A 16,656-nucleotide genomic window follows, 5' to 3' on the forward strand; every position below is an offset into this window, starting at 1 on the left:
TTTTCGGCGGTGGACTGGCGCCCTGCCCCGGGTTTATTTCCTGCCTTGCGCCCTGTTCTGGCTAGGATTGGCTCCAACAGAACCCCGTGACCCTGTAGTTAGGATATAGCGGGTTGGATAATGGATGGATGGATAAAGACTCACTAATGTGTTTGTCTTGAGGTGTTGTATGTATGTTATCATCCAGTTGATGCTTGGAACCGGCCAACTGTATTTAATTTGAAAAGCAAAAGGGGTGCGGTGGTGCCTCAAACATAAAGAATGCTGGCAGTCACCTCCAGTTCGCCCTCTGGTAGTCGTTCCGAGTGTCAACTGGATGATAACATGCATACAAGACTGCAAGATAAACCCCCCACCCTACCCAGAAGAGGGTGGGTTACAGCTGATTTCACCCTACAGTATTTTTAGTCGAACAATGAGGAACATGTGTTCCAAGTTTCATGAAAATCGCTCCAGCCGTTAGGACGTGATGCTGGAACATAACATAACAAAATGTGGAAAAAGTGATGCACTGTGTGTGTGTGTATATATATATTTAAATTTATGTATTGGGGCACAAAACTGCTTCAAGAATGCTTTCACAACAGTAGCAAGTCCAGAAATTCTCTTCAGAAAATTATGGCCAGAAAAAGTCTTCTTTGCCAGCCTTCTTTTCAATGGCTGAAACTTTAAGATGTGATCTGCACATGATATGCAAGTTTTTTATGCTGACGCTGCGTGAACGTGACAGAGAATAAAACTGAAAAAAAAAGCTAATTTTTTTTACAAGTACCATACATTTACACCCAATCTGACGCTATTCCTTTTCAAATAATATTGCATTAGTGCGATGATGTTTTCTGATTGGTACTATTCAGGTCATAAAATAATTTGTTCAAAATGTTACATATATTTGTCTCTTTTTCTCCTCTGTGCTGCGTTGACCTCATAGACCACAAGGTGTGACCGCAGGTCACAGGTCGCAGGTGGCAGGTTGCTGTGTGCTACCACATGCTTAACCTGGAGGCGATGAACACACATGTACTGTGCAAAGCATGCACGGATCCACTGAGAAGAGCGTTTATTGCTCACCTTGCAGAGGAACTTTGTAGTCGCTTCTTAGAAGAAAAGGCAACAGAAAAAGAAAAACAGGATGCAACATCGACAAGCTTCAGTTCCAAGACTGCCGCTTCCCCCAGGAAAGCAAACTCAGCCAGTGTCAGGTGCCCTTTCAATGTAATAGGAGCCACAGCATAGAGAAAAGCATGTACATTGCAACAGGCACACGTCATTAATGTAGGAAGGACAGTCCTTGGGTGTCTGGGAACTGTTAACATTTGAATTTGATGATTGTATAAAGTGCGGAACTGACCTCTTGGTACTATTCTGTCCTCGCATGTCCTGGAGTACAAATGAAACACCACCAGGCACCAAAATGTGGAGGTTGGGCAAAATCGAAAACCAAAAAATGCAGTCACTGATTACAACCCCAAGAAGGCATGCAAATGAATATGAATAATATGAATAACGCTGCATCTGCGCCAGAATGTTTACCGAAATGTACTATACAGGTCATAAAATAAGTAATTCCAAATATCATACTGTATACACCTACAGTGGTGTGAAAAACTATTTGCCCCCTTCCTGATTTCTTATTCTTTTGCATGTTTGTCACACAAAATGTTTCTGATCATCAAACACATTTAACCATTAGTCAAATATAACACAAGTAAACACAAAATGCAGTTTTTAAATGATGGTTTTTATTATTTAGGGAGAAAAAAATCCAAACCTACATCATGGCCCTGTGTGAAAAAGTAATTGCCCCCTTGTTAAAAAATAACCTAACTGTGGTGTATCACACCTGAGTTCAATTTCCGTAGCCACCCCCAGGCCTGATTACTGCCACACCTGTTTCAATCAAGAAATCACTTAAATAGGAGCTGCCTGACACAGAGAAGTAGACCAAAAGCACCTCAAAAGCTAGACATCATGCCAAGATCCAAAGAAATTCAGGAACAAATGAGAACAGAAGTAATTGAGATCTATCAGTCTGGTAAAGGTTATAAAGCTATTTCTAAAGCTTTGGGACTCCAGCGAACCACAGTGAGAGCCATTACCTACAAATGGCAAAAACATGGAACAGTGGTGAACTTTCCCAGGAGTGGCCGGCCGACCAAAATTACCCCAAGAGCGCAGAGACGACTCATCCGAGAGGTCACAAAAGACCCCAGGAGAACGTCTAAAAAACTGCAGGCCTCACTTGCCGCCTCAATTAAGGTCAGTGTTCACGACTCCACCATAAGAAAGAGACTGGGCAAAAATGGCCTGCATGGCAGATTTCCAAGACGCAAACCACTGTCAAGCAAAAACAACATTAGGGCTCGTCTCAATTTTGCTAAGAAACATCTCAATGATTGCCAAGACTTTTGGGAAAATACCTTGTGGACTGATGAGACAAAAGTTGAACTTTTTGGAAGGCAAATGTCCCATTACATCTGACGTAAAAGGAACACAGCATTTCAGAAAAAGAACATCATACCAACAGTAACATATGGCGGTGGTAGTGTGATGGCCTGGGGTTGTTTTGCTGCTTCAGGACCTGGATGGCTTGCTGTGATAGATGGAACCATGAATTCTACTGTCTACCAAAAAATCCTGAAGGAGAATGTCCGGCCATCTGTTCGTCAACTCAAGCTGAAGCGATCTTGGGTGCTGCAACAGGACAATGACCCAAAACACACCAGCAAATCCACCTCTGAATGGCTGAAGAAAAACAAAATGAAGACTTTGGAGTGGCCTAGTCAAAGTCCTGACCTGAATCCAATTGAGATGCTATGGCATGACCTTAAAAAGGCAGTTCATGCTAGAAAACCCTCAAATAAAGCTGAATTACAACAATTCTGCAAAGATGAGTGGGCCAAAATTCCTCCAGAGCGCTGTAAAAGACTCACTGCAAGTTATCGCAAACACTTGATTGCAGTTATTGCTGCTAAGGGTGGCCCAACCAGTTATTAGGTTCAGGGGGCAATTAGTTTTTCACACAGGGTCATGTAGGTTTGGATTTTTTTTTTCTCCCTAAATAATAAAAACCGTCATTTAAAAACTGCATTTTGTGTTTACTTGTGTTATATTTGACTAATGGTTAAATGTGTTTGATGATCAGAAACATTTTGTGTGACAAACATGCAAAAGAATAAGAAATCAGGAAGGGGGCAAATAGTTTTTCACACCACTGTATGTCTGTGTTTTTTTGTCAGTGTGGCTTTGACATCATGGACCATAAGGTGCATAGTAATTCAGCATGAGCAGGAACACTCAATAAAACTGAATAAAAAAAAATAAATAAATAAAAAAATAATTCACCAGCGTGTGTGTGTGTCAGCTTTTATCCCTCCAGATTAGAGGGTGATGGTATAGCAGGCTGCTTGTGTTAATTGACATATTTACAAGACAAAAGACGCTGATGTAGAGGTGCAAAGGGATTTCAGGTGAACTGGAATTACAAGTTTATTTCATAGGCTTTGGTAATTATAGTTTTAATCTGAGAAAGTGCTGGGTCCCTAAAATGACTGCATCCTTCCTCAGTTTCTGCAAAATAGTGGATAATTCAGATCAAAATTGGGTTCGACCATATTTGACTGAAAAGTATTCAACTGGCCACTTCTCTTCGAAATTTCATATAGTTATGCAATCAGTGTTAATCACATTTGAGATTACCAGAGACCCTCATCAACAAATAATCTTTTTAGGGTAATTGCTTTATTATTATTCCAGCTTTACTACACTGATAGTATTCTGTCTAATTCTGCAGAATTGGAGTAATCCTAATTGGCTTAAACATTTCTCACTATAATATAGTACCATGTTAAAAATTAGAAAAAAAATGCACTCACTTCACACAAGAATGACCAGAGCCAACGAAAAAACTCATAGATCTGTCCCACCTTAAATCGCTTCGCACCTCTCCATCAGCGTCTAAATTGTCCTGTAAATGTGCTGATAAGCAGCAAACAGCCAGCAGCCTGCCATCACATCCCCCACCGGTGCACAGTTTTCTCAGCTCAATTCTGTTTACCTGTGCGTCAGTTGCTTGGAGTTGTATAGAGTGAGAAGTCAAGCAAAATCACACCTTTTATAAATACTATATTGTTATTTGGAACACATGCATTTCATGTGTGTTCCGTGTCTACAACAATCTAAGTACAGTAAACACAACGTTAAAACAGAAACGTTTTTCATGTTTTAATAATAACTGACAAAATGTAGACATGAAGTGTACAATGTGTTAAGCATGAATTCCAAATATCAAATAAACACTTTCATAAAAGGTACAATATAGCAGAACAAGTGCGCTTCTATTCAAGAATATAACCCACGTTAGGGTGCGACATTGACACGCCTTTACTGTGACCCATTCGGTGGTGCAACTGTATCAAATTTTGACTGGTAATCAAAACTTCACGGGTTCGATCCCAGACGAGTCCGTTTTGAGATGAGAGCTGCTCTTATTCTTACCATTTTAAAATAAAAACAGACATTTGATTTCAGTCTGTAACAGCCGGTGTAAATGTATGATACTCGTAAAGGTTAGCTTTGTTTTTTTTTTTATTCAGTTTTATTTTCTCAGTCACATTCATGATCACCCCCCCAATCTGACACTGCTGTTTTCACATAAAGACGCACTATAGCTTTGCAATCTACTTGTGACTTTATGCTGTAGAAAGTAAGTAAATAAACCAAGGTAATAAGTAAATAACATTCGATCTGGCTCTTATATACAAAGTACAGCGACGGCAGCTTCCACCTTCAGCTATTAGACTCTCCGCTCTAGTGTTTAGATCTGGACGGTGCATGTGCCCAAAACATTAACATTTATATGTTATTTACTTACATCTTGTCTGAAGAAGGGGCCTGAGTTGCCTCGAAAGCTTGCATATTGTAATCTTTTTAGTTAGCCAATAAAAGGGGTCATTTTGGTTGACTTTTCACTATGTTACTTACATAAAAGCTAGATCGAATGTTATTTACTACACGGCTGTTTTCAAATAAAGACTCGCTATAACAGAGGTGAACTCAGATCGGAGGAAGAGAACAGAAGCCCTCCCCGCAAGAAACGCCCACTCACATTTAAGAACAACGCAGCTGCACCAGGCGTAAAGGCGAAAGATGGCACCATTTGGATACAGGACAAAGTCCGGCATCATCCTGCCAATCACTTGTACTTCAAAGAAACAGCACGGCTTACAGTGTTGATGTAAAAATATCTGATTCATACCACTGATACTACCATTAAAGACTATAAAGTTCAATTTTGATTTCATGGCATGCCAAAACCTTCTTAAACATAGCTATGTAACCACCATAACAAAAGCTCTGCAACACATAATTCAGCTTTTCATTTCCATTTGACTTCAATGTTTCCACCATAAAGGAAATGATTGTTTGAATTCACAAAAAACATTGCCTGAAATGATCCTTATGCAAAGAGACATATTCTTATTATCTTTTTCCATTGGATTCTTTCTTTGAAACTCACAATTCTATGTCGGTTGAATAAATATTTTCCAGTCTTATAATGAATTACACTTTATAGGAAAACAAAAAGGACCAATGTGAGAGGTCTGTATAACTAAAAAAGGAAACTTCCGCTTTAATTCACACTATTGCAACAAACAGAATAAGAAATGTACACAACGCTGTGCACATAATTAATCATGTCAACATGTGTGCATTATGCAGGCAACATATCAGATAATATACCATACTGAAACTGAAGAATGGCATAAAACATACTGTATGCACAGTGATATCAAAGTGAGAATTTAAACTCTTCATATAAAGCCATACATACCTCCAGAATTGAATTCTTCTGTGCTTCATTGACCTTTCCAGCTAGACAGCAGTGTGAAATGGCATTATGGATGATAGGCTTGTTAGATTTTGCACTAGGTTCTTTAAACAATTTTGGACCTGTAAAAGACAAAAATAAAAAGGTATATGCTATTCCCATGCTGAAATGAACAGACACAATGTTTCTGCTCTAGAGCATGCATGAGGTGTAAAAAGACAGCATGTTCTAGGATGCTTACTATCAGACTAACACAATATAATGAAGAATGGGTTTTAAAGTCTTTTCTTCAGGGAATCATGTATACAGAAATAAATGAAGAAAGAAGTTAATTAAAATCTACAATTGAAAGGTTAACATTTTTTGATTTACTAGAAAACACTGATGTTTAAAAGGCTGTGAATAATTCAATGTGGTTATTATTTTAGATATTATAGGAGTATTACATGAAACTTAACACTTAATAAATACACAGAATGAATGTCCTACATAAAGGCTTTATATGCATAAAAATGAATCTGAACTCATAAGATTAATACAGTGGTACCTCGGTACACGTCCGCTTTGGAATAAGTCCAACTTGGTATACGTCCTGTTTGGACGAGAAAAATTTTGCTTGGTATACGACCTTTGTTTGGAATACGACTCGTGTGCTACTCTTGTTTACCTCTCTCGAGACAAAGCCACAACTGCTCACGAGCGTCAGCGTGCAAGTTGCTGGCATTCAGTGAACAACCTGTGCTATAACTCTCTGTGAATTTTCACGTGTGTGGTATAGCGGATCCACAGCTCCTGTCAAAGGCCAGTTTTAAAATAAATAATCACCGTGTTTGCGGCTTGGTGATGGGGCGTGGTGGCTCTGCAAGTGGATAGTATTGGGCTGAAGCGGTTCTCAGGGCAATTCGCGATGTGGGTGTTTGTCTCCTAAGTGCACAGGTGACAGACCATCCGCATTCATGATTGTTCCTGGGGCTGCGGATTTTAGCTGCCATGCCCTCTTGATAAACAGAAGCACGAGTCGGCTAGAAGGGGAGGAAAAAGAAAGAACGGACGGGAGGTTGCAGGAGAAAGGAGGAAGCAGGAGGGAGAGAGAGAGCGCGAGCGCAGTGGCAGGCTCGCGATGCAGCTGAACAGGGAGCCTGGGTGTTGGGCTGACACCCAGGAAATAGTAGTAGTGGTCACTCCTGCTGAGTGATCATGGAGTGGGATTGACTGGAAGGAGATCACTGTGAATCCTAAGTCGTTATCAGGAGGAGCCTACCGGAGCCAGGGATCGGAGAGGTGAACTGAACAGCTGAAGTAGGCAGAGTGAAGGTCAGCTGCAAGTAGGGCGACTCCCCTGTTGAGAAGCCCAGAGGGGGGAAGCAGGGGGGCCTCCAGGGAAAAAGGCATCGGGCTTCTTCTTGTGTTTTTTTTTTTTAAAGAATGCATCTTGCTGTATTTTAACCTCGTTTTCAAGAAGACATTTTTTCTATTGTTTTTAACCTCCACGTTTCACTTCTGATTTTATGGATTTATTTATTGGAACTTTGGACACTACACTTTAATTTGAACACCTTGTTTTGTTGATTGTTTTAATAAAAGCACTTTGCACTTTTTCACCATCCTGTACTTTGTTGTGCCTCACTGCTAAGCTCATTGATAACATTACCGACAGTGTAGGGTTCAAGGGCTCCCAGACAGCAGATGGGAGCATACAGCAAACCCGCATCGTCACAACGTGATTTTGCGTTTTTTAACATAAATTTGAATTGATTGTTGAAAAGTATGAAGGTGGCATGCGTATCCGGGACATGACTGCTGCATACAGTATGCCGAAAACGACGGTATCTACGATTGTGAAAAACAAAGATGTTATTAAAAAGTAAAGTGAGGTTAAATTTTCATTTATTTCATTTATACAACCCCATCAATGTATAATATGCCAATAACAATAGGATTTTTTTTCATGGGAACGGATTAATCATTTTTCCATTATTTCTTATGGGAAAAATTAGTTTGGTATACGTCCTGTTTGGTACAAGTCCAAGGACCTGGAACGGATTAAGGACGTATACCGAGGTACCACTGTATTTAGCATGTAACGTTTATGTGTGCAGCCAACATCTCCTTCACACTATTTGTATAATTAGTCAATAGTTTCTGACATCATCTTTGAGGGATTTTTCAAATTTTTTTTTTTTTTTTAACCAAAACTCTGCCAAATCTTTAAAATTTTAAGAATATCATATATAAACTGCCATCGACATGGTTAGATAGCATTTCAATAGGATCCAGTTCAGTGTTTTTGCTTGGCCATTCCAGGACACAGAACCTCTTCTTCCTAAGCCATTCTTTAGTGGACTTGCTTGAATGGTTTGGGTCATTGTCTATTTGAAACATCCCCATATGTTCAGTACAAGTTTTCCAACTGATGACCTAGTATTCAAGAATTCTTGATATTTCACTGAAAGCATGACTCCCACAGTATATTATGTTCCCCATGGCTATAGTAAGAAAAATCACCTATTAAAAGGACACTCATACTACCATAACTGACAGAAGGAATGTTTATTGGGCTCTCCTATTGTGGCAATGTTTTTCTCAACTTGTGGGCTCATCTTTCTAATGAATACACCTGCAGAAATTATCAGGCTTGTCCAGGTAGTCTCTTGCAAACCTGATAGGCAGCTTTGTTCCTTTTTGATAGAGGAGGCTTCTTCCTGGTGCCCCTTTCACAGATAGAACTTCTGTTCAGTTTTCTTCATATTATCTTCATATTAATTGTTGATCTATATACCACTAACAAGCTTGCATGTCTGGATGCTTCCTTAGGATTAGTTTTTATTTCTTATAGTTTTCTTCTTTTGGACCTGGGTGACATTTTAGTAGACATTCATTTCTGGGCAAGGTTACCTTTGACTTCTGATGTTCAGGCTACATTTCCCACCATGTCCTAGTCATTCTGACCCCCTAATAATCCTCTGTTCTCTTAAAAAGCCATCTCCCCCAGCACTTCACCAACTAACAGATAACGTGTAGGTAAGCACACTGGTGTAAACATGGCTGCTGTTGCAGCATCCAGGTGGATGCTACACATTAGTGATGGTTGATGTGGCTCCCCTTCCACTGAAGTGCTTTGAGTAGTGAGAAAAGTGCTCTAAATAAATGTAAAGAATCATTATCATTAAAATGCTTATTTGCCCAAAAATAAATTTAATGTAACCAAATCTTTTAGTAATGGGTTTATAACCATGTCAAGATTAATGAGCATCTACAACTTTTCCTTAGTTCTGATGCAGTTTTCTTAGTTTGAGGCATGATGCAAGACTTAACACTAGAATTACCAGAGTCTACGAAAAAACTCGTAGATCCGTCCCACCTTAAAACCGTTCTCACTTCTCTGCCACCCTTTTGTCTTCTAAATGTGCCGATTAAAAAGAGCAGCAAGCAGCCGGCTATTCCATCCCCCACCGTCGCAGAACGTTCATAAAATTTTCCCAGCTCATGCCTTGTTTGATTATCTGGGAGTGACTCAACTGCTGGAGTTTTAGAGTGGAAATAATAGATCGTTATTTTTAACACATGCATTTCATGTGTGTTACGTTTCTACAGTAATCTGTGTAAACACATTGTTAAAACAGAAACTTTTTCATATTTTAATAATAAATGTTACAAAATGTAGGCATAAACTATAGAATATGTAAAGCCTGATTTCCAAAGATCAAATAAGCACCATCACGAAAGGTTCGAGAATGCTGCAATAGCTTCCTTGGCGAAGTGCTAAGATTTGTTTCTTAGAGCCCAACATGCTTACCGTGTCTCAGAGACCCGAGTTCGATTCCCCGCTGGGGAGGAAGTGTTATTTATTTTTCTTTTCTTTTTAACCTTCGCCGCTCTGCCTGCCTGCAAGCATCTGCTTTCTGTGTGCTGGGGCGTTTTTCTTTTTCTTAAGTAAATCGTTAAGTTTAAAATGTCGATTGCGGTTATTTCTGTTCATTAATTCATGCTTTCATTCATTATTGCTAATACTGTTATCAAGTGGTCGCTATTTTTGCCTGTTGTTTACAATCTATCTAGTGGGCAAATGAAAAATGGGCAAATATTGCTCAATCTAGATGTGTAAAGTTGATAGAGAAAAGCAAAAGGTGGTTCAACAAAATATTGACATTCGGGGGGTAATCCTTTATTAATCTCAGTATGTCTTGTTTTTGATTTTTTTTATAATTTTTCTAAACTGTAGCTGTGATATCTTTTACTTGGATGTTATAGGTTGCAATGAGTAAGTGAAGGTGGAAAGAAATATTTTGTGTGTTTTCATTTAAGGCTGTAAAGCAAAAAAAATGGGAGTATTTCAAAGGGGGTGATTCTTTTCTATACTCACTATACATATTAAAGTGTGAAACAAACTTAGTCATGTCTCAATAACACTTTCAAATAAAATTAAGGAATACAAAGGAAACCTAAGCAAAATGGCTTATAAAATATTTGAGAAGTACTTTGATACTGTAATACTGCATAAGTGTAACCTTTCAGAATAGGCATGGTAAGAAAAAAAAAAAAAAGAAAGCCAAGACCATTTTTACTTAATAGATAGCCTTCTTCAGTGTCTAAGACTTAATCAAATGTAAAGAGAATGGACCATTAACATCCCAAATGAACCTGTGTATTTGTTGTCAAATAACATTTTGTATAAGATGTCTGTACCAGTATACTCAGCCACAGATGCAATTGAAGATGCAGTGGATGCATTCTCCCAGTCCCTCTCCGTGTTCCTACTGGCGTTTCGACTTAGTATAGGGAATGACTCCACAGACTCACCCCTGGTTTGATATAAGAAATAAGTACAGTCATTTACACTATTTTTCTTAAGCACAGAAGATTGTTATAATAATAAGTATCATCTAAGGGACATTTAAAAAGTTTCTGCACTTTTATCTTTTCTTTGGAAATGGTGAAGGCGGGAGGAGTTGTAATTGGGCATTAAAAAGTTGGTACGACACTGGGAAAATTGCTCTGCAAACAAAGGTGACTATGTAGAAAAGTGAAGTAATTTATTTTTGAAATTCTTAATAGAGTTAAGAAAAAAAGTGCGGAAATGTTTTGAATGTCCCTTGTATATTTCAAATCCTCTGGTAAATATAATATACAAAATAAATGTTATTGGTTAATATAAAAAAAATTCAATACAGTATTTCAAATAGAATACTTCAAATAAAATTCACAAATTCCCCACTTACCGCTGAGATGCTGCTCCACCTGAATGTACACTTTCGGCTTCAGTTGTGGCTGCAGAGGCTAAAGAAAGGCTGGAGCCAGACTGGGCACTACTTAAGTTATCAGCTAGACAGAAAAAAAAGAAAAATGTGTAACTACTATTCTGCATAGTAAATTAAACAAAAATAAACAAACTAAAATAAAATAGGCTAAATTAGCATAGAAGGGTATTAAGAAATGTAATGATTTACTTCATGAGGTAGAAACACACAACAAACAAGAACATTTGTTTCAGATAATTGAGGTATTAAACTGTGGGCATCAATTTAAATGTTTAAAGTCTAAATATTATCAATTGTAAAAGAAACCTGTCATTTTTTTACCATATGATAGAGGTGCATAGAGGGCTAGATCCCTAGTAAAGTATCAAAAATTAAAAATAACATCTTATTCATAATCATTGACCTTAAAATAGTATTTTATATATATATAAAAAAGATACCCCACATACTTTGATTGAAATTAGACTATTTTTAACCTCCTGGGAGTAGCATTGGAGAGCAAGAACCACCAGTATAGAATAAAATATCAAAAATATTGTATTTTTGACCAGAAACTTCAAAATAGCATAAAATGACACCACATAACTAGACATCAAGATGCAATGAATGGCATATCATACATGGTCCAAGGAAGGACGACGAGTGAACCCGCGACAAGGTCATGGGGACCCAAGGCTCACTGATATGCAGTGGGAAGTAAAGGCTAGCCCATCTAGTCCAATCCCACAGAAAGAGCTACTGTAGTACAAGATGTTGAAAAATGTAATGCTGGCCATGAGAGAAATGCACGTCAGAGTGCCTGTGCGGACACCTTTCAAGCACCAAAAGCACCTACAATGGGCATGTGAGCATTAGAACTGGATCATGGAGCAGTGGAAGAAGTTGGCCTTATCTGATGAATTACATTTTCTATTAGATCATGTGGGCATCTGGGTGTGTGTTTTATTTACCTGGGGTAGAGACTGCAGCAGGATACACAATGGGAAGAAGTCAAACAGACGAAGGCAGGGTGATGCTCTGGACAATATTCTGCGGCATTCATGTAAATGTTACTTTGACACGTGCCACCTACATGAAGACTTCTACATTAATGTACACCTCTGGCAACAGTATTCCCTCATGACAGTGGTCTCTTTCATCAAGATAATGTGCCTTGCCAAACTGCAAAAATTGTTCAGAAATGGTTTGAGGAACACGACAAAGAATTCAAGGTGTTGACTTCCTCAGATCTCAGTCGGATCGAGAATCTGTGGGATGTGCTGAAAATAAAACTCTATCCTTGGAGGACCGCACCTTGCAATTTACAGCACTTAAAAGATCTTTTCCTAATGACTTTGTGCCAGATATCACAGAACACCTTCAGAGGTCTTGAGGAGTCCACACCTCAAGGGGTCAGGGATGTTTTGGCAGTACAAGAGGGACCTACACAATATTACGGAGGAGGTTTTATTGCTATGGCTGATCTGTGTATAGCCATTTTAATTTGCCTATTTATGCCTCCATGGTAGAACTAAACATGTCTTAAAAGAGTGCATAGCATGTTCTTGAAACTTGATTACTATAGTTTAAAAGAGTACTTTAGACTACTTTTTAAAGTTTGCTTTAATGAGAATGAGCAGATAGAGCAAATGCATTTAAATATTGGGCCAAGTACTGAAAGTGTTGGGCTTGTATTGCCTTTGTAGTGGTGGTTGTGTAGTGGTAAAGAAAAACTGTTGTTTCAAGTAACTCAGCCAAACACAGACATTGAGCCAAGCCTTTGTTTACTGAACATATGTATATTACTTTTAACTGTTAAACCAGTTACTCATGTGGTTTGCCATTAATACTTTGATGGTGCCTTTGCATGACAGAAGAGTATGAAAACATTTTAACATCTTAAAAATACTGGTCAATTAATTTGCTATACAAATAAGCAGTACATTTTTGTGTACCCTTGTAGATGTGTCTGAAGTGGACATTTTTTGGATGAAATGTTTTCTTAAAAAATATACAGAACAGATAATTCAGGTAAGAGTTGGTGAATATTGTGCAATTTTTAATATGTTACAACATCAGCAGCACAAGTATCCTCACATTTAGCAACTCCATTATACGGATAGATAATTAGAGGCAGAAACACAATATGTGATTTTACTGTCTCACAAAACGTGATTTCAGATCATTTGAAAAGCACATATCAGATATTTAGACTCAGATGTATCAAGTCCAAATCTACTGGTGCCAATATGTTCTCAATACATTTTTCTTAAAGTTATTCATTAAAGATTGGTTTGATATTTCAAGACATGTAAATGTTTTCATATGGAAATTGATACATGTTGTTTGATTCCTGCAAATTCAATTCCTGAAAGCTGCATGTTTAGATTATCCATCCTACTTCCCGATTAACAAATTACCCTATACGTCTTAGGTTTCCAGCCAATCACAAGACAGATTACTAATCCTCCACAGCCAATCACATCGTAGACTACCAATCCTCCACAGCCAATCCAATAGAGCCAAATAAAGCACTACACATTATTCTGTGGCAGCTTTAAGCTATAGTTTGCTACCAAACAATGAAATGTTTTAAGAAAAAGTACACTGCAGTATGATGCAATACTTGTACTGTACAAAAACAATAAAACATTATTGATCACTTGACATTTTTTTACTAAATTCTGTTCATGAAATATCATTACTGATTACATGCTTTGAAAAAAGTTTTCCCTATTGCATTTTTATCAGCTTTTCTTTACATTCAAAAATAATTTTCTCTGCTAATTGTACTGACCTGACTCAACTGATATTATGAACCTACTCCCATTGATGTGATTTACTTGCTTGTTTAAATTGTACTGCATTGGGCTTATAATAAACCTTATGATGCCGAATACGACAGGCTCTATATAAAGGTGAGATTGACTGATTAATTGGGTGGATGTATACTAGAGTAAATCAACATTAGTCTTACTCAGCAGTACAATCAAGATGTATGCAGTGTTCAGTTTGATTGTGCTGGACACATGAAAAACATTAATTTTTATGACTTGTGTTCAAGCAACATATGAGAAAGTGGCTTTGCCCTCTTTCCTTTGGCACCACACATGAAGCTTTACATTAAGCTGAAAATAGACACTAAAACAAAAACAATGAAGACTAATGGGTGTGCAACTTTTACAACCTGAAATTTAGATCCTTGTAGTTCTGGTACCCTAACTAGATCCTAACTGTGATAAGGAGATATCCTAAAGTGGAAAATGGATAAAGAATCTAAAATTACACTTATGTTTTTATTTTCTTTATCTACCAATACACTTTAATTAATATATAGCACACTGTGCACCGGGAAAAAAAAAATTGTGTTAATTCACATGATCAAAATTGGAACACCATTCTTTACATTTACCAAATTTCTCTCTCTTGAAATTTCACAAAACTGTGAAGTTCCATTCACTTCTCACTTTGAATATTTAGCACTATTCAAATGTAACTTACCATAAGAAAAAACTAAATGAAACAATACTTACGAGTAGAAGAGCACTTGGACTGTGTTTCACTGAGGGACTCGTCTCGATGGACAGACTTTGGTCTCTGCTTCTTGGGTTTGGCTTTGGGTTTGGGTTTGGTAAGCCCTTGCTCTTCAAATATTTCCTGTTGTTTTCGCCGCAGATATTCTTGTTTAATAAATTCCCTTCTTGCTTTCTCCTCCTCTTTTCGTATTCTGTCTTCTTCAGCCTTTCTCCTAAACAAAAAGGTGACAATTGTAAAAGTAATAAGGTAAACTTATGTAGGAGACCATTTACTCACTGGAGATGTGCATAACTCTGCAAACAGCGAGAACAAATTACCCCAATGTCAACTTCATTGTAACAGAGCTACCATTTTACTGGTGAAAGCTGTAATTAACAAAAGGATAGTTTTCTCTTTATTCTAAAATTTGACTCTAGGATAAACATTGAAAACACTCATAGCTTTAAACTTCAAACTAGTTTAATAGACCCACCTAAAATACGTGAACTTTGCACAAATACAACTCAGACCTGCTAGGGGCTGTAGATGGAGGAATTGATGAACACCCCTTTATACTTCATCACTGCAGCAGAACTATAATCACTTCGTAGGACACCACAGTGAGATCAATATTTTGGAGAAGTATTGGGAGGATAACAGAACTACAGGCCGGCTAGTGGCATGAATCATTAGAACCTGGTACCCAACAAACAGTGTAGATAGTCCACAAGCTACCATGACCTTTTAACAGAAAGCCACTGAAATCCCATGCAAGCATCTTATAGGCTGCCACAGCAACCTATGCCCTGTTTATCCCAAGACTTGTCCCTAGCACAAGAAGTAATTCTAGTGACTAACCCGGAACAGAACCACATGAGTGTAAAAGGTTTAAGGGTAAAGTGGAAGAAAAGCTATCTTCTTTGCCAGTACGACAAGAATTTAAGAAAATGTGACAAAGAGTATTGTGGAGAAATTACACCACCAGATAATTAGGGACAAAAACCAGACCTGCTAAATTGAACTTTTCTCCCCATCTGTTTTTGATACTTTGAGTTTCCACTTTGTTTTTCCCTCCTTTGTGGTCTGCTGAAATCACAAAATATGGGAATTTTCAGAGTTAATAATTTGCCATGTCATCCCACTTTGCTCAGTTCACTAGAACTCCCGGTTAAAGTTTTGGGAGAATACACATTGTTTCTGTTGATGTGTTGGTTGATCCACACGAACTGCAGTATATGATTACTTTTGATTTTTTGTGAACATAGAAAAAGGCATTAAGATGGGATTTTTTAATATAATGTAACTACGTAATGTAATTGTTTCATTTTATATAATAAAACATAGTAGAAAGCCACAGTTACACTAGGTTACAACTTGAAGAATTTGGGTAGTAAAAGTTTCTCTAAATACACTCACTGGGGGCTTCCACTTGACAAAGCATGTAAGTTATTCACAGACCTCATCATAAAGTATATACAGAAGCAGTACAGTACTAGGATATCCACTTCTGGATTACTGCCTCATCACAGTAAAAGATCTTGTGCATCTCAATTAAGCTGAGCTTGGTCATTGCAGTGCTACCCAAATTAGAGAGATAAAGGTGGATGTGAGACTAAACACAATCCACTGAAAAAGGAAGGAACATCCTACTGCAGTACTTCTGTCATGTAAATCCAATGGACAGAAACATAGAGATGCACTGGTATGACATTGAGGCCTTCACGTTGAAAGAGTGTAAGGATGAGTGTTGGACATTGCGAATGGGTTGAATCAAAGACAAAACAACATCCACGTATAAATGTTTCCCAAAATTAAAGGAAAATCTAACAGTTGAACATGGAACATAGCAACCATTAAACAAAGTAAACCTGGCTGAACTTGAGATATTTAGAATAAAAGGGAGTTACTTTTATCATAGAGGGCTGGAATGCTAAAGGACGCAACAAAAAGACACATACGAAAAAGTGACTCAAATCTCATTTCAAAAGCTCAGATTTCAGTATCCACACAGATCTGAAAACATCTTATTTGTGTCACATTAAGGCAAAAAAATATGATTTGAGTGACTTGAGC

At 37.8% G+C, this 16,656-nt stretch overlaps 1 protein-coding gene across 6 annotated transcripts in view; it reads right to left on the reverse strand.

The window, feature by feature from the left end:
- Window positions 1–16,656, reverse strand: part of camsap1b (calmodulin regulated spectrin-associated protein 1b) — a 174,039-nt gene that overhangs the window by 11,819 nt on the left and 145,564 nt on the right. For 3 of the 6 annotated variants that reach the window (XM_039763848.1, XM_039763849.1, XM_039763847.1), the window contains 5 exons: window positions 15,592–15,669; window positions 14,601–14,815; window positions 11,050–11,152; window positions 10,517–10,632; window positions 5,834–5,952 (listed from right to left, as the gene is read on the reverse strand). In XM_039763848.1, the coding sequence (XP_039619782.1) occupies window positions 5,834–5,952; window positions 10,517–10,632; window positions 11,050–11,152; window positions 14,601–14,815; window positions 15,592–15,669 (631 nt within the window). The remainder of the gene's footprint in view (window positions 1–5,833; window positions 5,953–10,516; window positions 10,633–11,049; window positions 11,153–14,600; window positions 14,816–15,591; window positions 15,670–16,656) is intronic. The other 3 variants (XM_039763852.1, XM_039763853.1, XM_039763850.1) reach the window with 1 other exon arrangement.

This window comes from Polypterus senegalus, chromosome 9 (genome assembly GCF_016835505.1).
Source record: "Polypterus senegalus isolate Bchr_013 chromosome 9, ASM1683550v1, whole genome shotgun sequence".
Lineage (NCBI taxonomy): Eukaryota > Metazoa > Chordata > Cladistia > Polypteriformes > Polypteridae > Polypterus > Polypterus senegalus.